At 47.0% G+C, this 22,157-nt stretch overlaps 1 protein-coding gene and 1 long non-coding RNA gene across 3 annotated transcripts in view; one reads left to right on the top strand and one right to left on the bottom strand.

Moving 5' to 3' along the window:
* The first annotated feature begins 395 nt into the window (after positions 1 to 395).
* The window catches only part of HERC2 (HECT and RLD domain containing E3 ubiquitin protein ligase 2), a 191,887-nt gene continuing 170,125 nt past the window's right edge, over positions 396 to 22,157 (top strand). Inside the window, exons 1-3 of one of the 2 annotated variants that reach the window (XM_036012745.1) lie at positions 396 to 517; positions 1,153 to 1,255; positions 17,624 to 17,738. In XM_036012745.1, coding sequence (XP_035868638.1) covers positions 1,184 to 1,255; positions 17,624 to 17,738 — 187 coding nt within the window. In that variant the 5' untranslated portion in view covers positions 396 to 517; positions 1,153 to 1,183. Of the gene's footprint in view, positions 518 to 661; positions 684 to 1,152; positions 1,256 to 17,623; positions 17,739 to 22,157 lie in introns of those variants that run through there. The other variant, XM_036012744.1, reaches the window with a different exon arrangement.
* On the bottom strand, positions 6,513 to 7,421 carry LOC118497640. Its single transcript, XR_004900179.1, has 2 exons — positions 7,066 to 7,421; positions 6,513 to 6,859 (listed from the first exon to the last, which is right to left on the bottom strand). It is a non-coding gene; the product is annotated as an uncharacterized LOC118497640 (long non-coding RNA).

A 22,157-nucleotide genomic window follows, 5' to 3' on the forward strand; every position in this document is an offset into this window, starting at 1 on the left:
AGACAAGACAAGGCTCTTGAAGACTCGAGCCAACTGCACGCGCAGGGTCCTCATTTCTACAGGTTCCGGGGGGTCCCCCCAGCCGCGTACCCCTTGAGTACCTCAAGCTCCGCAAGTTCCACAGTCGAGGAAAGATTTTCCGCAGGGCTGGGCGAAGCCCGGAATCGGAGTAAGTGTGTGCCTACGTGCGTGCGTGCGTGTGGCGGAAATCCCGCCTCCCTGAGCCAACCATTGGCCGTGACCGCAAGGGTTGCACTCCAAAGAGGAAAATAAGCAGGATTGAAGGAAGCCGGAGAATCAGGGGGAGGGGCAAACGGGATCCTTTCCTCCATTGGCTGAGTCACAGGAGGAGCTTTGCTTCGATTGGCTGGATAGCGGGGGCGGTATTCCTGCGTGGGCACACCTCTCCAGCCGCGAGAGGAGCCGGGATCGCAGGCGCGGGCGGAGCCAGAGGCGGCTGGGAGGCTGTGTCCGCACGCCGCCGCTGGAGCTGGGCGGCAGGCCCTCTGCGCTTCAGGTCCTAGTCTCAGGGGGATAGCGAGGGCGGCCGCCGGCCTGGGCAGCGCCGGATGGGTCTTGGGGCTGGGCCCAGCTGGGGCGCAGCGGGTGTGGGTGCGGCCGCTGGACCTGGGCCTGCGCGGACTGTCCGCAACGCAGGTCTCGGGTTGCCTTTCCATGTTTAAGTGATTATTGTTTTGGGTTTTTCCTGCATGTGTGAATTTTGATTAATATGTTTCTCACTCCATCGACTGGTCTGGGGTGAAGCGGCAGATGCACGGTGCTGTCATTTGTCGTTGAAATGTGGGATTCTTGTCGTGGGTTTGTGTTTCCCTTTCGGGTTTAAGGGAAGGGGATGACATTGTGGTCCGGTCTTCTGTGACCGACCATTATCCTCAAGGTCTCGCTGACTGAGTCCAGGAGCCGGGCGAACCCCGTGTGTGGCTCTCACCTGGGGGGAAGTAGGCTTTCACTCTCTCCCTCCGGTCTCTCCATCTTTCCTTCCTTTTTGCCTCCTCTCACTTTCCTCCCGCAACTCTTCTCCCTCCTGTCTACTCTCTGGCTCTCTCTCTCTCTGCCGCATTACACCTGGCGGGAGGGTCTTTGTAACATTCTGACAAGCCTTAGTCTTCAGCATTTTTGTTTTACCTGCAGGTCTGACAGCTGGGAGGAAGCTGGAGGAAAGATGCCCTCCGAGTCTTTCTGTTTGGTGGCCCAGGCTCGACTGGACTCCAAATGGTTGAAAACAGATATACAGGTGGGGCTTTGATCAGCCTTTTTCTTGGTGTGTTTCTGCCTCCATATTTAGATTCTGGGGAAGGTTTTCTTTAAGGTATGAAGGGTGATGCAGATCGGATCTTGCAATATTGGAGAAACAGGTTTATTTTCTGTAACTTAGAACATAATATTTATTGTGTCAGGTTTTTAAAAAAGATTTTTTAAAATTTGGTGTTAGAGAGAGGGGAAAGGAGGAAGAAGGAGGGGGAGTGAAACATCGATGTGTTGTTGCCTCTTGCACACCCCCTACTGGGGACCAGGCTGGCAACCCAGGCCTGTGCCCTGATTGGGAATCAAACTGGCAACACTCTGGCTCACAGACCTGCACTCAATCCACTGAGCCACACCAGGCAGGGCTATTGTGTTGGTTTTAATTGCTGTTTTTAAAGAATGTGTGGCTACATTTTATTACAGTTATTTATAAGTGCAAGAGGCTTGAGGTCTAGTTGTACAAAATTTTGTGTTAATTATTTTTAAGAAGTCTCTATCATTCTTAACTATATCTTGGTAACTGTATGGTGATAACGTTTAAGAAGTTCAGTTAATTATGTGGCAGAGAACTGACATGCCACAATTTATGATTTTCTGAAGAGACTTACTCATTTTATGGTGTCCTGTGCTTGTTGTGCTTCTGGAGGGACATGGGTTGAGTTCAGCTGTTTGCTTTGTCGTTGTGATTTCTTATTTAGAGCAGTGTTTGCATTTTAGCATGGAAAATGCGGAAACAGTACACGACACAATAGACACATGACATGTCATAGAGTTGTGCACTTGAAACCCACATAAATCCTATTAACCTAGGTCACCCTGATAAATTTAATTAAAAAAGAACATGTGGAAACAAATGTTGCCCTTAGACTTGCTCATGTTTTGATTTAATAAGGTAATTGCAAGCTTGTGTAGAAATCATGGAATAAACAATGGCGGTGATATTTCTATGGACTATTCTTCACCCAGGGTTGTTTTTGTCTTGTGAATGATTGGGAAAAACTACTTTTGTAATTCCATAATACCAGAAAAAGAAATGTCTGGAATACTTTGTAGTATATGTATTTTTTCCTCTTCCCTGAGATTAAACATTTACAGTATTTCTCAAGTAATCTACTTTTTATTTTTAAAATTTTTAAAAGATTATTTATTTATTTGCTTATAGAGAGAGGGAGAGAAACCTCAGTGTGTGGTTGCCTCTCGTGTGCCCCTTACTGGGGACCCAGCTCACAACTCAAGCATGTGCCCTGACTGGGAATCAAACCAACAACCCTTTGGTTCACAGGCCTGTGCTCAGTCCACTGAGCAACACCAGCCAGGGCTCAAGTAATCCACTTCTTAAAATACTATCTTATGTACTGCATGATGGTTTATCAAAAACCACAGATACTTGTAGTGAAGGAAAATTGCCCCTCTTATTTTTTCAGAGTTTTGAGTCCTGACACATATGAGAGCCAAGTGTTAGAACTATGTCGTGGACAATGGGATTGTTATTAGTGGGCTAATGTTAGATTAAAAAAGCACAAAGGCCCTGGCTGGTATAGCTCAGTGGATTGAACGTGGGCTTGCGAACCACAGGATCACCAGTTCGATTACCAGTCAGAGCACATGCCAGGGTTGCAGGCCAGGTTCCCAGTAGGGGTCACGAGAGAGGCAACCTCACACTGATGTTTCTCTCCCTCTCTTTCTCCCTCCCTTCCCTTCTGTCTAAAAATAAATAAATAAAATCTTTAAAAAAATGAAATAAGCAGAAACAATTGAGTTGAGAATTGGCATAGTAGTGACTCTTGGTTACTGTCTTTTATTTAGCAGTTCCTGTCTGTTTCTTTGTCATGTTATTTTTAACCAGGGCGGGGGAGGTGAGAGATAATTTCTTACTTCTGAAATCTTGAGATTCAGGCAAACTGATTTTCAGAATTGTTTTTATATTAGTGTTTCTGTATTGTGGGAAAGTTTCTGAAGTAGACAACTTTACCTAATGAAGTTTTTTTTTTTTCTAGTAATCATAATGAAATAACTGCTAAATACGAGTTTTAGCATCTTGATCGAAAACCCATTCAATGCTGAGTTGAGCGCCCGCGATGAGTCAGGCAGATATACATAAGGAGTATCACTTAGACTTTCAGAGTGCTCTCATTTTTTAAGATTTTATTTATTTATTTTTTTTAGAGAGGGAAGGGAAGGAGAAAAAGAGAGAGAGAGAGAAACATCAATGTGCAGTTGCTGGGGGCTGTGGCCTGCAACCCAGACATGTGCCCTGACTGGGAATCGAACCTGCGATGCCTGGTTTGCAGTCCGCGCTCAATCCACTGAGCTACGCCAGCTAGGGTGAAATCTATGTTATGGTATTGAAGCTATTTAATATCTTGAAAAAGGTGATTGCTAGTTGTATACAGTTCCCCCAGCTTTGCCGATTAAATGTGAGGAATGAATATCATTGTTTTACCCCAAGGAATCACATAGACATAGCTGCACTCTCTGGAGTCCTTCCGGCAGATCATACTGAGGATGCTAGCCGGGTACTGATGGGTGTTACCCTGGTGTCTCTCCCGCCTGCAGTGGGGTGTCCCATCTCTTAGGCAGGGCTTTGTATTGGCAATAGACTTGACACCCGGTTAATGACTCTCATGTAGGGCAGAAACCTGTTTCTTTTTCTTTTTTTTTTTTTTAAGATTTTATTTATTTATTTTTAGAGAGAGAAGGGAGGGAGATAGAGAGAGAGAAACATCAATGTGTGGTTGCTGGGGGTCATGGCCTGCAACCCACGCATGTACGCTGACTGGGAATCGAATCTGCGACACTGGTTTGCAGCCTGCGCTCAATCCACTGAGCTACGCCAGCCAGGGCTTAGAAACCTGTTTCTTAGTGGTAGGATTTAACAAATCTGTTTCTTACAGCTGTTTCTTTTTGAAATGCCCTAGAAGTTTTTAGGGGATTTGGAAAGTAAAAGTTTATGGAGACTGTGAAAACTTCTAATGCTTGTGTATTGTTAAGAACACAGATACCTATTATAGACTTTCTTTTTTAATTTTTTAAAAGATTTTATTTCTTTATTTTTAGAAAGAAGGGAAGGAGAAAGAGAGGGAGAGAAAGACCAATGTGTGGTTGCTTCTCATGTACCCCACCCCCACCCCCCCAATGGGGACTTGGCCTGCAACCCAGGCATGTACCCTGACTGAGAATTGAACTGGCGACCCTTTTGTTTGCAGAACCGTGCTCAATCCACTGAACCACACTCGCCAGGGGGGTTTTAGACTTTCTTGAGTCAGGCTCTGCACCTTGCTGCCAGCTACCTCTATTAAAGTGCCCATTTGCTGGCAGGGTTATTTCTGTTTTTTACATGTGTGTTCTTTATTCTTTTTAATTTTTTAAAAAATATTTTATTTATTCATTTTTAGACAGAGGGGAAGAGGAGGAAAAAGAGAGGGAGAGAAACATCAGTGTGAGGTTGCCTCTCGAGAGCCCCCCACCAGGGACCTGGCCTCCAACCCAGGCATGTGCCCTGACTGGGAATCGAACTGGTGACGCTTTGGTTCGCGGCCCGCACTCTATCCACTGAGCTACACCAGTCAGGACTATTCTTTATTCTTTCAACTCTGTGTTCTGATTGTTGTGGGGAGGCCCTGGAATTGTGATGTTTTCCCATGTAACTCTTGAAGAGGCCATAAAAGAAAGACAGAGTGAAGAGGTGTTAGCTGTCTTCACTCCCATCACTGTTTGCACATTTATAGTAGAAGTCCTGTCTGTCGCGGTTGGTAGGTTTTTCAGTGAACCAAATAGTCAATGAAGCAAAGGAACTATTATAAAAAATAGCACAGGAAACATTAAAAGCTTTTTTGTCTTAAAACATACATGCATATTTATTTACTGGTCTTGATGTAAGGCTCAGGGTCCAAGAATGGCCTTATCCTGTTCTTTCTTGGATAAGCTGTGCTCAGATGAATTTCCTACAGTGTCTATTTTGGGCTCCTTTGAAGTGGAACATGAAATTAGATACGTATGAAGCAATTTTTCAAAACTTTTTATTTTGAAATAGTAATAGACTCACGGGAAGTTGCAGAGAAAGTACAGGTCACAGCATACTGTTCAGCCAGACTTCCCCACTTAGGTAACACTGGCCACCACGTGCATGCTGGGAAATGGACGTGGGTACAGTTGCGTGCCTGTGTGCCATTTCTTCACCGAAGCCGCACCCCCCAGCGGAGAGCCTGGCTGCTCCTTCCCCACAGGGATCTCCCTGCCCTCCTGGTACACTCTCCTTCCCCCACCACCTTCCATCCCTGGCAGCCGCGAGTCTGTTCCCCATCTCTATAATCTTGTTATTTCGAGAATGTCATACGGTATGTGACCTTTTGACACTGGCTTTGTTTACTCGGCAAAATGCCCTTGAGGTCCATCAAAATGTTGTGTATATCAATAGTTCAACTCGGACCCTTTATTTGACTGTTCTTATAACCATCAGTTTGAAATGATTAAGCATAAATGTTAGCTTTTAAAATTTTACTTAGGCCCTGGCTGGTATAGCTTAGTGGATTGAGCACGGGCCTGCAAAGCAAAGAGTTGCCAGTTCGATTCCCAGTCAGGGCACATGCCTGGGTTGCAGGCCAGGTCCCCAGTACTCGGTGAGTGAGAGGCAACCACACATTGCTGTTTCTCTCCCTCTTCCTTTCTTTCTAGAAGTAAACAAATCTTAAAAAAAAATTAAGTTAAACTTAGAATTAAGTTTATACCTTGCCACTTTATGTGTAGAAACATCGGTAGATTAAAGATCAGCAAATGTGAACATTTTGGTGCATTCTGTTTTCAGGTTTTACAGTTCATAGATGAAATGTGGAAATAGAAGACTTTATAAATACAAGTAGCTTAATATGGGTTCATGATGACTTATGATTTCTTCCATGTGTTTTCATGTTTTGGTTATATCTTTATATTTGGGTCACCCTTGTTGGAGGTTTACACATTTTGTTAGTCTTTAAAAGTTTTTTATTATTTTATTTTTTAAGATTTTATTTATTTATTTTGGAGAGAGGGGAAGGGAGGGAAAAAGAGGGAGATAAATATGAATGTGTGGTTACCTCTCATGTGCCCCTCATGGGGGCCTGGCTCACAACCCAGGCATGTGCCCTGACTGGGAATCGAACTCGCCACCCTTTGGTTCGAAGTCTGGCACTCAGTCTACTGAACTACACCAGCCACTGTTATTCTTCCTTCCTTCTTTTCGTTTTTTTTTTTTTTTTTTTTTTTTTTTAACAGCTAGCTTTTAGCTCTGCTTCTTGGAAAAGACTAATAGTTTCAAGGGAAAGATAATGAGTTTACCATTAAATTTCGATAAGTAGGCTTTATAGAGAAGAAAATCGAGTAACATATTTCAGGGACCCAAGGAAAAAAAAAACGTGAGCCCATGATTTTATGTTCTAGCAAAACTGACTTTCCAGGTAAAAGGGACACACACTTATCAATGGGTGAGAACTCGGGAGATACTGTTTCTTTCCATGGGCCCTTTAAGTGCACAAAGGTCTGCTGATTTCTGACTGACTGCAGACGGACAAGAAGGCTGGCGGTGTGCAGTGCGCCTGTAGTTGTGGGTAGAACTAGACTGAATGAGTTTTTTTTTTTTTTAAGATTTTATTTATTTTTAGAGAGGGAAGGGAGGGAGAAAGAGAGAGAAAGAGAAACATCAATGTGCGGTTGCTGGGGGCCGTGGCCTGCAACTCAGACATGTGCCCTGGCTGGGAATCGAACCTGCGATGCTTTAGTTTGCAGCCTGTGCTCAATCCACTGAGCTACGCCAGCCAGGGTGACTAGAACGAGTTTTAAACAGGAGAGAGCGAAGCATGTCCCAGCTATATAGTTTGCAGTGTCTAATCCGGTCTTCGCATTGAAGTTTTCCCTTGAGATGTACTTGTTATCTCGAGAGGCCATTTTTAAGTATTTCATTTCACTTGCCATTGTTTTTATGTTCTCTCCCCTTTGTGCTCATGCGGATCCCCTCTGTCACAGCACTTGGAATGTTCTTACCCACCAGTCCCGTCATCTCAGTTGTTGCTGTGTTTATTTCTACTGACTGCTTCTGTCATTGCTGTTGATGGATGGCTGTGGTTTGGGGCACGTGTGCATGCCTGGTCATTTTTTATGGAATGCTGGACATTGTGAGAATTAATGTTCTTCTAAGAGAATAATTGTGTGTGTCCCTTTTACCTGGAAAGTCAGTTTCGCTAGAACATAAAATGATGGGCTCATGTTTTATTTTTTCCCTTGGGTGCCTTCTGTGCTGGATTTTGTTTTATTTCTTTAAAGAGCCTTAGTTTTGTCTGGCGTGCATGTAAAGCAGGGGTGTCAAACTCATTTTCACCAGCCTTGTTGTTGCCTTCAAAGGGCCGAATAAAATGTTAGGACTGTATATATGTAACTACTCCTTAACAGTTAAGCTAGAGCTTGGCGCTGCCGCTGGGTAGAAACAAGGTGCCGGGACGGATAAAACAAGGTGGAGGGCTGGAGAAAGCCCTCCACCAGTGGAAAGGGCTGATCCATCAGACCTCTTCAAAACTTGATCATCAGGCTTGTCTGGGCTGATCTAGCACGGGCTGTATTAGTCTTGGGCTAATGTATCTGCCCTGTGAAGGCCATATCCCTAGGCTGTTGTATGGGGAGGTCTTTCCATGCTGGTTGGTGGAAACACCGGGTTTTCCCAGACCGGGATCCTGGGGATTGTGCCTCCTCCTTCCTGATGCTTCTGGCGCCAGCCTTGGAGGTTTTCTCATCCTGGGCCCTGATCAGCCAGAGACTCGGGTCCCCTCTGCCCACCCCTGGGGATCAGCTTCTCTCTGTAGCTCCCTCCTCTCCTGTGTTCTTGTTATTTTGACCTACTTATAGCTGATCTGTGTCCTCAACTTGGCAAGACCTCTGGGGTCCGATCGGCTCCCCTTTCCCACGCAGCAGCTTGGGAGGCTGCTTGTAGGCAGAAAGCTCGGGCGGTTGTAGGCCTTACTTCCTTTGTTGTCCTGATCACAGTTCTGGGCTGCCTGCTGTTCAGGGTTTGAAAACAGCTGTTTTGATATGTTTTGTCTGGTTTTCTCCTAAGGAAGGTCATCTTTCAGAGGTAGAAGCACAGGCTTTACTAATCCACTTTCAATCTCCTTCATTGGATTCTGAAATTTTAGGTATTTTGGGGGTCTAGATTTTCCATGTTTTTGTTAAGAGAATTTAATTGAGTTGTATTTAGGAAAATACATCTATTTTTAAAAATTTTAGAGATATTTTATTTGTCTGTTTTTAGACATAGGGGAAGGGTGGGAGAAAGGGAGAGAAGCATCAATGTGTGGTTGCTTCGGGTGTGCCCCCCCCCCCTCACTGGGGACCTGGCCTACAATCCAGTCATGTGCCCTGACTGGGAATTGAACCGGCTACCCTTTGGTTTGCAGACCAGCACTCAATCCACTGAGCCACACCAGCCAGAGTGAAAAATGCATCTATTTTAAATGTGTCAAGCTTTTTGGCAATTTAATTGCCACATTGTGTACTGTTTTATAGTTTCCACTTCTCTGTTGAAATTTCAATCTGATCTTTCGGTTGCTTGCGCATATCAAACTTTGCACAGCATCTATGCTTGACTGAGTCTCCTCCTCCCTCTGGCTTGACACCCCAGTGAGCCTGTGGCCTGCCCCTCTGTGTTCAGTTTCGGTTGTATGTCACACAACAGGCCACGGGGTATGGCTTCCCAGCTGCCTACCCCGGAGCGAATGACACTGCCTGGAAGGGGGCGGGACAGCAGGAGCTAGCTCCCCCTGGGGCTGAACACTCACCATGTGTCAGGCAGAGATAAAGGAACTGGCTATTTTAATTCCCGCCTTTTGCTTCCTTCCACGGACCGTTCTGTGGTTTCTTCTCGCCAACCTGGTAGAAGAGCCCCTCCCGTGCCTGGTGCCTGATGCCTGTGCCCGCCGAGCACCTGCTGTACTGCCAGCTGAGTGGGGGCCAGCGCAGTATCACGGAGTCAGCAAACGTTTTCTGGAAAGGGCCGGGTAGTGAATGTTTCTGGGAGCTGTGTGTTCTCGGTGACAACCGCCCACCTCTGCGGTCGGCACACGAAAGCAGCCACAGACAAAAGCTAAACAATAAAACGTTGTGGGCGTTGAAGTTTGCACGTCGTCGTTTTCAGGTGCCACGCAATATTTTCCTTCTCTTGATTGCTTTTCAACCACTGAGAAATGTGACGGGCATTCTCAGCCTGTGTGGGGGGTCATATAAAATCAGGGCTGGGCTGTCGTTTGCCGACCCCTGTAGTAACAGGCTGTTTCATGGGGTTCATGGGCTTCCTGTCTTATTTTATTGTATTTTGGGAAAAATCATTTTATTTTATTTTTATTACTTTTATTGATATGAGACAGACAGACATCAACTTGTTGTTCCACTTATTGATGCATTCTTTGGTTGGTTCTTCTTTGCACCCTAACCGGGAATCGAACCCACAGTGTTGGTGTATTGGGATGACGCTCCAACTGGCCGAACTCTGGGGCCAGGGCCTGGGCTCCCTATGCTGTGTTCCCCTTTCCTCTTCCCAACCGTGCTCTGGGCTGGCGTCTGCCCAGGGCTGTCAGCACTTAAATCCATTGCTGGGCTTCTCCTGTTCAGGGCCAAGTCTGTGTCTATGTTTCTGGTTTCTGGATTCGCTCTCGATCTGTTTCTATTGTCTGCTCTTTTTTTTTTTTTCATTTTTTCAATCCCCTGGTCTTGCCTTACCTGTTACTATTTTGGAATTCCACATTGTACGTAAAAACCTGTGATCATTTGAGGCTCCGGGTAGCAGCAGGCTCCTCCGGAGAGGATTACTGAATTAGCAGCACGAGCAATGCCAGGTCACTGCAGAGCTGCCAGGAACTGAGATGATGCAAAACTGAGCGTCTTCCCTTGGGGGGCGGGGTCCGCTTGCTTCCCCCTCACCTGTATGTGCGGCCCTCTGAGGTGCCTCTGAGCACCTTACCAGTCCCAGTCCCTCATCCCACCCCTCACCGTGGCCTGGGGAAGCCTGTCTCAGCAGCTGCGACGATGGTCGCGTTGATGGGCACTGGGCCCCTGTCCTGGACGCAGCCTTGGGCTCTCTGGGCTTCAGGCTCCTCCTCTCTGGAGTCCCAGACTTGCTCTTCCTCACCAGCTCCCTGTCTGCGGACAGATGCACTTCACGTTTCTGCCTGACCTTCCCGGTTGCTCTTAAAGTTCATTTTTCAGATTTCTGGGAATTGCTGCTCGGTATTTTTCTGCAAGGCTAAAAAAAAAAAAAGGGCAGATAACCTTTGTTTTAGTCATCCGAAAATATTTGAACAGATAACATTTCAGGCATATTTGAAAGATAGGAAGGATAAACATTTTCCAGCCCGTATGTTGATCAGATTTCATGTACTGACCTGGCTCATTCTATTGTCAGTGGTACTGCGTAACTACACAGTTGTGAAGCAGTCATTCTATTTGTTTGTTTTTAGTGGTCATTTTAATGCAGCTCTTAAGGGTTGCCATGCCCGATCCTTTCTGGTGTTCAGGTGTTGGCAGCGCCCAGGCGGGGGACCTGGTGGCCCCCCAGGCCTCCTCCCTGTACCCATGGGTGTGCGAGGTGGCGTTGGTGAGAAAGAATGAGCTTAGGAGGTAGGCCTCTCCCCAAGTCCTGCCCCGGCTGCGTTGGTGTCGGGTGGTCTGGGACGTGTCCTTGAACCTCTGTTCTCTCTGCCTCAAACCTGGGCCTGTTGGGACTCCCCCACCAGCCCGCTGGCTTCTTTTCAGGACTTTGCCTTTATTCTTTTTTTTTTTTAATAAACCAGATTCTTTTTTTTTTTTAAGATTTTATTTATTTTTAGAGAGGGAAGGGGGGGAAGAGAGAGAGAGAAACATCAATGTGCGGTTGCTGGGGGCCATGGTCTGCAACCCTGGCATGTGCCCTGACTGGGAATCGAACCTGCGATGCTTTGGTTCGTAGCCTGTGTTCAGTTCACCTTTATTCTTTTAGAGGCAGATGTGAGGTAGGAATGAGCAACATGGAAGAAGCTCCTAGGATGGAATAGCACCAATGATAAGTATCTGGATTTTGTACAAAAAAATGATAAAGAAAATGTAAAACTTCTGTTACCACCTATTGGGAAGTTTTGTGTAAATTAACTACAAATGAAGAGTAAGTATAGACTATTGTATAAACACTTTTTTTAAAAGAAATATTTATTTATTTTTAGAGAGGGGAAGCGGAGAAAGAGAGGGAGGAAAACATTGGTATGAGAGAGAAATACTGATCGGTTGCTTCTTATATGCTGCTGACCAGGGACCAAGCCTGTGCCCTGACTGGGAATTGAACACGCGACCCCTCGCTCTGCTGGAGGATGCCCAACCCATTGAGCCACACTGGTCAGGGCTGCAGAGTCTCTGAAATTAACAAGTTGAAGTGATTTTCATTTCCTGTGCAGGCTGTTCTTACAATGCCGTGGTTATTTTCCCGTTTTCCCGGGCATCCTAGCTCCCTTCCCGGCGCCCCGGGATGTTCCCCCAGGAGCTACATCTCTGCCTTCCACAGTCTGCCTCTTTCCAGCCCTCCCCCCGGGATGCTTGCTTTATTGCCTCCGTAACATTCCTCCTTCGTCCAGTCCTGTCCAGTGACCAAACCCTGTACTTTGAGTGGTGGTCGCTGGAGCCCGTGGCTCATTCCCATCTTCGGGTCCTCAGTTCCCGGGAGGCTCCTCCAGCACGTTTCCCTGCAGATGCCCGGTCCCCTCCTTCCGCATCACTGCCCCGCCCTCTGCCCTCTTGATGCTGCCCAAGTGATAAAGATTGGACCGTGGTGATAGCTCTCATTTCCACGTGAACGTCTTCCTGAGCTTATTCTTTAAATGTTTCATCCTTTGGCTTTTTCCTTCTTTTTCATAGCACCGAATAGCAATGCTTTTTAACCTGGGCTGCTCCTCAAAAACAGTGGTGCCTGGAGCCCAGCCACCCGGGGGTCATCCCCGCGCCGTGGGGCTCAGAATGCTGGTCCACTGCCTCTCTGCGGTGTGCATCTCCTGTAGTCATGGCTGTGAATGCACTCAGAACCCTGAGCGCTCTACTGCAACCTGGATTTGCGTTTACTTATTACATGTGTAGAGAAGAGTGCCTTATTCATGCCCCGTAGTTAGTGCAGATTTCAACGGTTAAAACTGAGCTGCTTCTCACTCATTTCCATTGCTTCCAGTTTGGTCTAAAATGTGTTAACTACTCTACGGCCTGAGTCTTGGGGTAGCGTTTTCACCCTTTATTGGTGGGGGTGCTCTTGGCAAAGGCCTCCTAAGTTATTTTCTCTCTTTCTGGTTTCTCCCTCTGCCTCCATCCATTGCATGAACACCAAGTTGGTGTCGTGGAGAGAAATCAGGCACTTCCGTGGGGTCACGAGGAAAGCATTCCAAGGACCCACGCACGGGAAATGGTGGTGTGACAAAATGGAAATAGATGCTGTCCCCTGGGTTCCCAGTGTGCCATCTCCCTCCGTTCCGCCGTGGGATAAGTCCACCCGTGTCTTTACCAAGGCTGGAGCAAAATCCAGTGTCCAGAATTTCTGCTTCATATTAAAGCTCAGTCTTGTGGAGCCCACACAGTCTGCTGCGGGCCCTGGTGGCTGCTGGACCTGCACGGGCTGGTGCTCCGGGCAAGAGAGAACACGTAAGCACACGGGGCAAGTGTGTTCCCAGGCGGGAGAGAGGGGCAGAGAGCGCATGCGTGTGCTCAAGAACTTCTCTGTTCTTCTGGGATCATAGTGTGGGTTTGGGAAGGACCAGGTGCTTTTGCTAAGGAACCAGTCAACTGCCCACTGTTTCTGTGGGCTTTTGATCGGTCCACCCTCTGGTTAGACCGACAGGCTGGGCACCCCTCCTTCCACACTCTGGTACCAGAGCAGGGAGGTTAATCCCCTTGTCAGAGCAATGCTGTGACCCCCGGGGGTGTGAAATTGTAGCTTCCTGGGGGCGCAGACAGGCTCCTGCTCCCCAGTGTATTAAGCTCAATGGCTAATTTCCATTGCTCCCGTTTCCTTTTAATAAATAGCTAACTACCAATGGTAACATTTGACGTAGGACGTGATCATTTGTTCTCTGGAGCACCTCGAGACCACGTGAACTGTTAGAGCCCGGTGCCCACAGGCTGCGTAGTGTGCCTGCCGTTGCTTCCAGCCTGGTGTGGCCGTGTGGGGACCAGACTGAACCCCAGGACCAGGTCTTGGCCGGCCTCCTCTTACCCGAATGAGTGGAGGAGCCAGACCTTTCCATTTCCTTGTTGAAACCTCAGGGGCCCTGAACTTTTGTAGCCCACTTTTTAAGAAATGAAAAGGTTGCCCTGGCTGGTGTGGCTCAGAGGACTGAGCATTGGCTGTGAACCAAAGGGTCATGGGTTCAATTCCTAGTCAGGGCTCATGCCTGGGTTGCAGGCCAGGTCTCTAGTAGGGGCCATGTGAGAGGCAACCACACATGGATGTTTCCCTTTCTTTCTCTTTCCCTTTCCCTCTCTCTAGAAAATAAGTAAATAAAATAAAAAAATTAAAAGGTTTTTTATTGATTTATTTTTTTTTTTAAAGAGAGAGCAAGGGAGAGAGACAGAGAGAAACACTGATTTGTGCCTCCACCCAGCTATGCATTCACCAGTTGCTTCTTGTATGTGCCCCGACCAGAGATCAAATCAGCAGCCTTGGCGTACGGGGCTGAGGCTCTAGCCAATGCAGCTGCCCGGCCAGGGCATAGCTCACTTTTTACGAAGGAGCTGACTTCTCTTCCTGACAGTTGATAGTTTCGCCAAGATGCTTTTGTGCCAAGTGTGTACACAGTAGTTCCCCTGTTGGTGGTGTGAACAAATCTGTGGCTACTATGAAAACTGAGTTGGATACCGAATTGGTTTGGTCTTGTCACGGGTCACAAATTTAACTGCTTAAAACAACTCACGTACTCGCTCTCCCCTAGTTTGTGTGGGTCAGGAGTCTGGCTGTGGCTTAGCTGGTCCTCGACTTTGGGTCTCACAGGGTGCAGGTCGCGCTGTGCTCACACCCAGGGTCTCCCTGGGGTCCTGGTTGGCAGAGTTCAGTTTGTGTGATTGTGGGACTGCCGTGGGCTCCTAGAGGCCACCCGTCGCCACGGGCAGCCCATGGCAGGTCACAGCTGCGGAGAGTGGCTCTTCTGGATGGCCTCGCCCAGTGGGGCCCCCAGGACAGTCTTTCTCCTGATCAACTAGGGTGTGGGACCTCAATTATATAGGACCTTAATTATATATGAGAAATTATTTTTTATTGCCTTCTTTTATTTTATTTCTATTTATTTTTGTTCAATTATAGTTGTCTGCAGTTACAGTTATCCGCCCCCACCACTCCCCCCAACCCCAGACATCCCCACATCTCTCCGTTGCTTCCACACTTCCTTGGTTTTGTCCCTGTGTCCTTTATAGTTGTTCCTGGAAACCCTGCCCCCTTCCCCCCATTATCCCCTCCCACCTGGTTACTGTCAGATTGTTCCTAATTGAAATGCTTTACCTTTGCCCTAGAAGGAAACAACTGAGTCACAGGGTGAAATGTCATTGTGTCCTCCTGTCCCACCCACACTCAGGATTGTGTAGCGTTCGTGGGCACCAGGGTGCCAGGGTCGTCTAAGAGTTTTGCCTACTCTGCATTCCTTTAAGAAATATTTTATTTATTTATTTATTTATTTATTTATTTATTTATTTTTAGAGAGAGGGAAAGGGAGGGAGAAAGAGAGGGAGAGAAACATTAACGTGTGGTTGTCTCTTGCACGCTCCCTACTGGGGACCTGACCTGCAACCCAGGCATGTGCCCTGACTGGGAGTCGAACTGGCAACCCTTTGGTTTGCAGGCCGGCACTCAATCCACTGAGCCACACCAGCCAGGGACTACTCTGCATTCTTTGGATGAAAATGAGATGCTATAAAAATTCCTTGTGCAGGTTAGGGACAAGACAGCCGTAAAGGATTGGGGAAAAGTCTTGAAAGTCCAGAAGAATTTTGTGCTGCGATCGCTCATAGAGTGCCCTTCAGTTCTTTTTTTTTTTTTTAATCCTCACCTGAGGTCTCATAGGTGAGATATGTTTATTGATTCTAGAGAGAGAGGAAGGGAGGGAGAGGAAGAGAAAGGAAGGGAGGGGGGAAGAGAGAGGAACATTGATGTGAGAAACATTGACTGCTTGCCTCCTGTCCGTGCCTGGACCAGGAATTGAACCTGTACCTTTTTGGTGGTGTGGACGATGCTGCAACCCATCGAACCACCCAGTCAGGACTCACTTCTTTAAAGAAACCGAGACTGGAAACAGGGGATGTGTCACGAAGGTGGCATACGCTGGAGTGGTGACAGGGGACTAGTTAGGGGTCTCCTGAACCAAAAACAGGCCCCACATTTCACTAAAAGGTGGGCAGGTAGATGTATCCCTTTCAGTGTGATGTGTTGCGTGAGTCGGGGGAGAGCTGCACCTGCGGTTTTCGGGATGGGCACCTGCCTCCTCTGGGCGTCCGCCATTCCCCTGCTCCTGCTAGTTGCTTGCTCTCAGAATCGTCTCCTGCCTTTCAGATGGTGACAGGCAAGGGCAGTTTTGTCTATTGTGTTTCTTAGAAATGGTTTTGCTTTGATTGACTTTAGAGAGAGGGGAAGGGAGGAAGAAAGAGAGGGGGAGAAACATCGATGTCAGAGAGATAACAGTGATTGGTTACCCCTTGCACACGCCCTACTGGGACCCAGCGTGCAACCCAGGCATGTGCCCTGACCGGGAATCAAACTGTGACCTTCCTGTTAGCAGGGCGATGCCCAACCAACCGAGCCACACCAGCCGGGGCTTTTTTTTTTTTTCCTTCTTTGAATATCAGTGTGGACTTAAATGTTTTTATTTACATTTGCTGTCCACTACAGTCGTTTTGTATCTGATGCTCATAATTGTTCTAAATTTGGCCAGTAGATTCTCCAACAGGCTTTGACTAACTTTTTTGGTGCAAAAACGAGATCGTATGGGCTCGTTTTGTCTGGTCTGGTCCTCGGATCAGCCTGTTTTCCAAGGGCCCAGGTTTTATACAGAGGAAGTGCTCCTTGGGAACCAGTATCTGGGTTCGGGGTGCACTCATCCCAGTTAGTGCTGCTGGTTCCAGGGTAGGGGTGTCAGACACATTGTCACCATGGGCCACATCAGCCTCGTCATTGCCTTCAAAGGGCCCCATGTAACTTTAGGGCTATGCACATGTAACTACTCCTTAGCAGTTAAGCGGGAGCTCAGTGCTGCCGCCGGGTAGAAACAAGGCGCCGGGCCGGATAAAACAAGGCGGAGGGCTGGATTCGGCCCACGGGCCTTGTGTTTGCCACCTGTGGGCTAGGTTCCTCCCAAAGACAGGGCGGGTAGATAGAGTCAAATACCAATCATACCGAGATTTCCAGTTCAGGTTGTTCTTAAAAAGGTCCTCGATTTGATCTCTTTTTTCACTTAAAACCTCAGTTTCTAGTAACATCAACATACTTGATCATAAACATAGGTTTTGTTAGTTTAATGTTGCTGTATCAGTATACACGAAATATGAAAAAGTTTTAATGTCAACATTGTGATTATCAATAAGACCAATGTGTACAGTTTAAGTTTTTTCCCTTGGATTTTATCTGACTAAAGATGTATAGTTCAAATGTCTCTTGAAATACTTTCTTTTTTTTTTTTGAGATTTTATTTATTTTTAGAGAGGGGGAAGGGAGGGAGAAAGAGAGGCAGAGAAACATCGACGTGACAGACAAACTTTCACTGATTGCCTCTTGCACACGTCCCGACAGGAGACCAAACCTGCACCACCAGGCATGCGCCCTGACCGGGAATTGAACCCGTGACCTTTCGATTTGTGGGATGATGCTCAGCCCACAGAGCCACGCTGGTTGGGCCGAAATACTGTTCTTTTTAATAAACGCAGGTTTCTCTGCTTGTTACCAGTTGTAGGTTTTGCTTTTTTTATTATTTAATTTGAACTTTTGAAAACGGTAATCATTTACTGTGTTCGAAGTAAAAAATGAAGGAGTTACATTCACAATCTTGTTTTCCTTCTTCTCTATTGCCTTCCACTCGCGTGTCCTTCCTGTGCCCTGCAGGCAATCACTGTTACTTGTTTCTGATTGGTCTTCCCACGGCACAGGCTTCCCGTGCGTTTTTCCCTTGTGCCTCACACAAACATTAGCATAGTGTAAGCACGGTTACGTACTCTGTGCCTTTTTCATGTAACTGCTTTTCTTGGGATACTTTTTTATTGGATGTTGAAGGGAAAAGGAGATTTTCTCCATGTCGCTATTTGAGCATGTCATTGTGAGTATGGTCACACTCTGTAAGCGTGTCTTCCTTGTCATTGCCAGCTCGCCTTCACGAGAGATGGGCTCTGTGGACTGTGGAATGAGATGGTTAAAGACGGAGAAATCGTCTACACCGGGGCAGAGTCACCCCCGACTGGAGACCTGCCTGCTAGAAAAGGTAAGGCTCTTTCACTGGTCCTGTTCATTAGTGAAGACATATACAAGTTATGTTTTATAGATTTTTTTTGGAATGTGCTATAGAAACAGGGGTGTCTGAAAATAACTCTTTGGAGTTTTGTTTTGCTTTGCTGGTGGTTATCTAAACATAGTTCATGTTACTGCTGCTGGGGTTTTATCGTGCTGTGTGTATGATAGGCCTTTTTATGCAAAACCTTCTCACTGTGGTGTCCTTCCTCTGATGTCTCCTCTGCAACTTCTGGGAACATCAATTAATATTTCTTCTTTTAAGTTTTCTTTTTTTAAAAAAGGATTTATTTATATTTAGAGAGAGGGGAAGGGAGAAAGAGAGGGAGAGAAACATCAATGTGTGGTTGCCTCTCATGTGTCACCTACTGGGGACATGGCCTGCAACCTAGGCATGTGCCCTGACTGGGAATTGAACTGGTGACCCTTTGGTTTGCAGGCCGGCACTCAGTTCACTGAGCCACACCAGCCAGGGCTTAAGTTTTCTTTTAAAGATTTTATTTATTTATATTTAGAGAGAGGGGAAGGGAGGGCGAAAAACATCAATGTGTGGTTGCCTCACACAAGCCCTCAGCTGGGGACCTGGCCTGCAACCCAGGCCTGTGCCCTGACTGGGAATTGAACCATTGACCTTTCAGTTTGTGGGATGATGCCCAGCCCAACTGAGATACACCAGTCAGGGCTTCTCTTTTAAGTTTTGAAAGTATGTCTTGCCTTGGCTAGCCATAGTGATTTTTTAAAAATCCTCACCTGAGGATATGCTTAGAGAGAAAAGGAGAGAGAGAGATGGGTGGGGGGAGAGAGAGAGGAAAAAACAGAAACTGATTGGTTGCTTCCTGTATGCACCTTAACTGTGGATCAAACTAGCAACCTAGGCATGTGCCCTGACTGGGAATTGAACCCACAGACTTTTGGCATATGGGACAATGCTCCAACCAACCAGGCCACCTGGCCAAGGCAAATAGTAACTGTTAAAAATTATTTTTACTATTTAAAAAATTAAAAAATCTTTTCAGTTACAGTTGACGTACAATAATCTATTAGCTTCAGGTGTACAAGGTAGTGATTAGACATTTATATAACTTATAAAGTGGTCACTCTGATATGTCCAGTCCCCATCTGACTCCATTTTTAACCAATAGCATGGTTATTCCAGTATCATCGACTACGTTCCCTATGTAGTTCTTTACGTCCCTGGGACCGTTGATGGGCAAATCGTGCATCTCAATCCCTTCCTATTTTCATCCATCCCCCCAAACTCCCTCCTGTTCTCCCTTTTAAAAGATAAATAAATAAAGGAATTTTCAAGTCTGCTCCAACTACTTTTGCACTTTGTGTAACATGGGCCTTGAAGTGATCAAAAACAAGATAAGCTGGTTTTTTAAGTACCTGGGGCTGCCCATGTATAATGCCCATCCTTATTTTTCCCTCAAAAATTTGAGCAAAAAAGTGCACATTATACATGGCAAAATACGGTATATTCGTCAAAACCTGTGGAATAGTAAACTTACAATACATACATTTCACGATGCCTAAATTTCACCTTAAAGACAAAAAACTAAACTGAACTGGATCAGGTTAATTACATGCATGCAGTGTCTAGGGGAGCCGGGTAAGCGGTGGGGATGGACAGACAGTTACAGAGCCAGGGCACCCTGAGATGCACCTAAGAACAGAGGAACTCGAAGGGGCGGAGTCTGGGGAGGGGGCGGGGCTGGGGAGGGGCGTGGCTTTTCACTGTGCAGGCGCCTCTCTGTGTTCTAGGTGTGTGGGAATTTTCACAATGAAGCACCAGGGAAAAAAGGGGTAACTCTGATAGACATTGTAAATGAAAAGATACACTACTGTTTTCCCAGTGTATTTTCAAGTGGACATTCTCTCAATTCATTCTCCAAAGGGAAAAAGAACTACTTCGTAAGATAGTATTTGTATCCATCTTGACGACTTCCAAAAAGTGGGACTAACACTTCAGCGGTGGGTCTCAAGGGAAGCTTTTCAGAGTCTGCAGGCTGCGGGGGCAGGCACCCCTTTATCTTTAAGCCTCAACAGTGATTCTAATTCATGGCCAAAGTCTAGACCAACTGAAAGAGTGTCTCATAGAATTCTCCTAACTGCAAACCTAAGCAAGAGTATTCACTGCTACTTCCCTTCAGGGAGGACAAGACACAGTAAAATAGGGGACCAAGTCCCACCCATGGCCCAAAGGCTTCCGAAAGGGAGAGTCACGCAGGAAAAATTTCAGAAACAATTATTTGTACTCAATCTTACAATAACCACTATTTATGGAACAAAATAAATGAACACACAAAACAGAAGTAAGACTCAGATACAGAGAAAAAAACTGACGAAACCAAAAAATAATAAATCGTGACTTATGTCAGTGTGGCATTCGCTTTATTCTGGTGTCCTGAACCCCGCCCTGCGTGTCTCCGAGGGGGGCCTGTGCTGTCTTTGTGACAGCCACCCCGGCGTGGGTTCCTGCTGGGTGCCCAGCTCCACTCATTCATGGTCTACTTCTGGGAGAGCGGCTTGCAACCATTTGCACTTCCTGTGGGATCAACTTCCCTTTCTTTTTGCAATCACATGTAGAATTTTTTGTTCTTACTCCGGAGGAATGACCCTCCCTCCCAGCAGTAAGCCTTCCGTCTCTGCTCTGCTGCACACAGACGGGCAGGGGGCCGGGCTTGCAGTCTCACACCCTCGCAGGGGAGCGGTTGTTATTCACACCCTCTGGGAGGAGGGCTTGTGTTTGTTATTTGGAGGGAAAGCTGAAGAGGGACTAGGATGAAAGGCAGTGAGGCGGCTACGGAAGATAGGCTCAGCTCACTGATATTTTTGTCAGGGGCTGGCCTTGCGTGAAGAATGGAATGATCACGAGCTGCTGCGTTTCTTGTAAACCTTCTCCGTGTGTGTGGAAATGATACTAGCCAATACCTGGCTTAGCTGCTGTATGTTGTCTTGAAAGTATTTTTCTCATTTTTCCTTTAAGCTTCAACCCTCCCAAGAAATAGAGGCCACAGCTTGCAAAAGAACAGGGAGAACAGCTAGAATCTGAAGTCAGGCCTCTTGAAGTTTTATTGCTGTTTCTATTAGAGTCAGTTTCATGTCTATTCCTATTATACTACAAGTGCAGTTTATTGGTGTAGGACTGACTTCTTGAGGCTCCATGGAGCTTATTTTTGGTTTTATCTGACTTCATATAAGTGTAGTGATGGAAGTTTTTTTTTTCTTCATTTTTTTTTTGGGTGGGGGGAGAGTGCTAGTCAGCACTCTTGAGTTACGTGTATGAATTTTAAGAACTCAGATGAATTTTGGATTTGTTTTTGGATTGTGGATGTTTCCATCATATCCCAGGTCTCTCACGGGCAATTTCCTGCTGGTTTCACAGTTTTCTTTGGAGTGTATAAACAAGCATTAAATGCGGCCTGTCCCCCAAGTAGCTCGTGATTGTTTGGGCATAAAAGGCAGCCCCCTACCAAGGTAGAGAACCAGGCTGTTACCAGCAGCCACCCACCGCTGGAGGAGGTCGGGGGTGGGGTGTTTCCTGTAGTGGCACTGAACTCAGCTAGTGCGGGCCTGGGCTTTTGTGAAGCTGGCGTGCGGGGTCACAAGGGAGAGACAGGCACAGCCACTCAGGGACACCACTGGGAAAGGCAGTCGGGCACTCAGTGTGCAGGGTGCCGGGGAGCTATAGAGGAAGTTGGGCCAGACTGGAGGGAGGTGTGTTCCTGTGAGTTCCCTGCTGCCCCGCTGCCCCTAGATCCTGCGGGACACGCCCACATGCCACCTGTATACACTAGAGTTGGGAAGCACTGGGCGGAGGCCATAGGAGGTAGGACGAGCTGACCGTGGGAGCTCAGAGAACCAAAATCTGATCCCTTAGCCCTCACACTCTGCTGCTCACCAGGGTCCCCTGGGGCATGTGGGCAGACCTCCAGGGCCAGCCTCACCCCAAGTGGGATTCTGTAGAGTGGGGCAGGGCCTGGGAATTCGCATGTCTAACCCAGCGCCCAGGCCTGCTTTTCAGAGAGTGCATCGTGTACACTTGTGCAGGGGAGTTAGAGACCCAGGGGGAAGGAGTGCTGTTTCCTGTGCTCCTCAGAACACAGAACATTCAACACACCAACATATTCTACGCAGGTGGCCGAGATTAGAATTCCCTCATGCGTTTGTTCTGGCCTCTGTAATTTTCATTGCACTGGGTCTTGAGTCCTTCATGGGAAGCTTAACGCCCCCTGGGAGTCAGCCTGCTGGCAGCTTGAGGGGTGACCTCAGCTTCCGCAGGAGCCCCTTCCTGCAGGACGGACGGGCCCGTGGGCCCCGGCCATTGTGTGTGTTTGCTGAAGTCCGATTTCTGGCCTTCAGCGTTGAGAGGAAGCAGGTGATAAGACTC

Source organism: Phyllostomus discolor, chromosome 12 (genome assembly GCF_004126475.2).
Source record: "Phyllostomus discolor isolate MPI-MPIP mPhyDis1 chromosome 12, mPhyDis1.pri.v3, whole genome shotgun sequence".
In the NCBI taxonomy this organism is placed as follows: Eukaryota; Metazoa; Chordata; class Mammalia; order Chiroptera; family Phyllostomidae; genus Phyllostomus; species Phyllostomus discolor.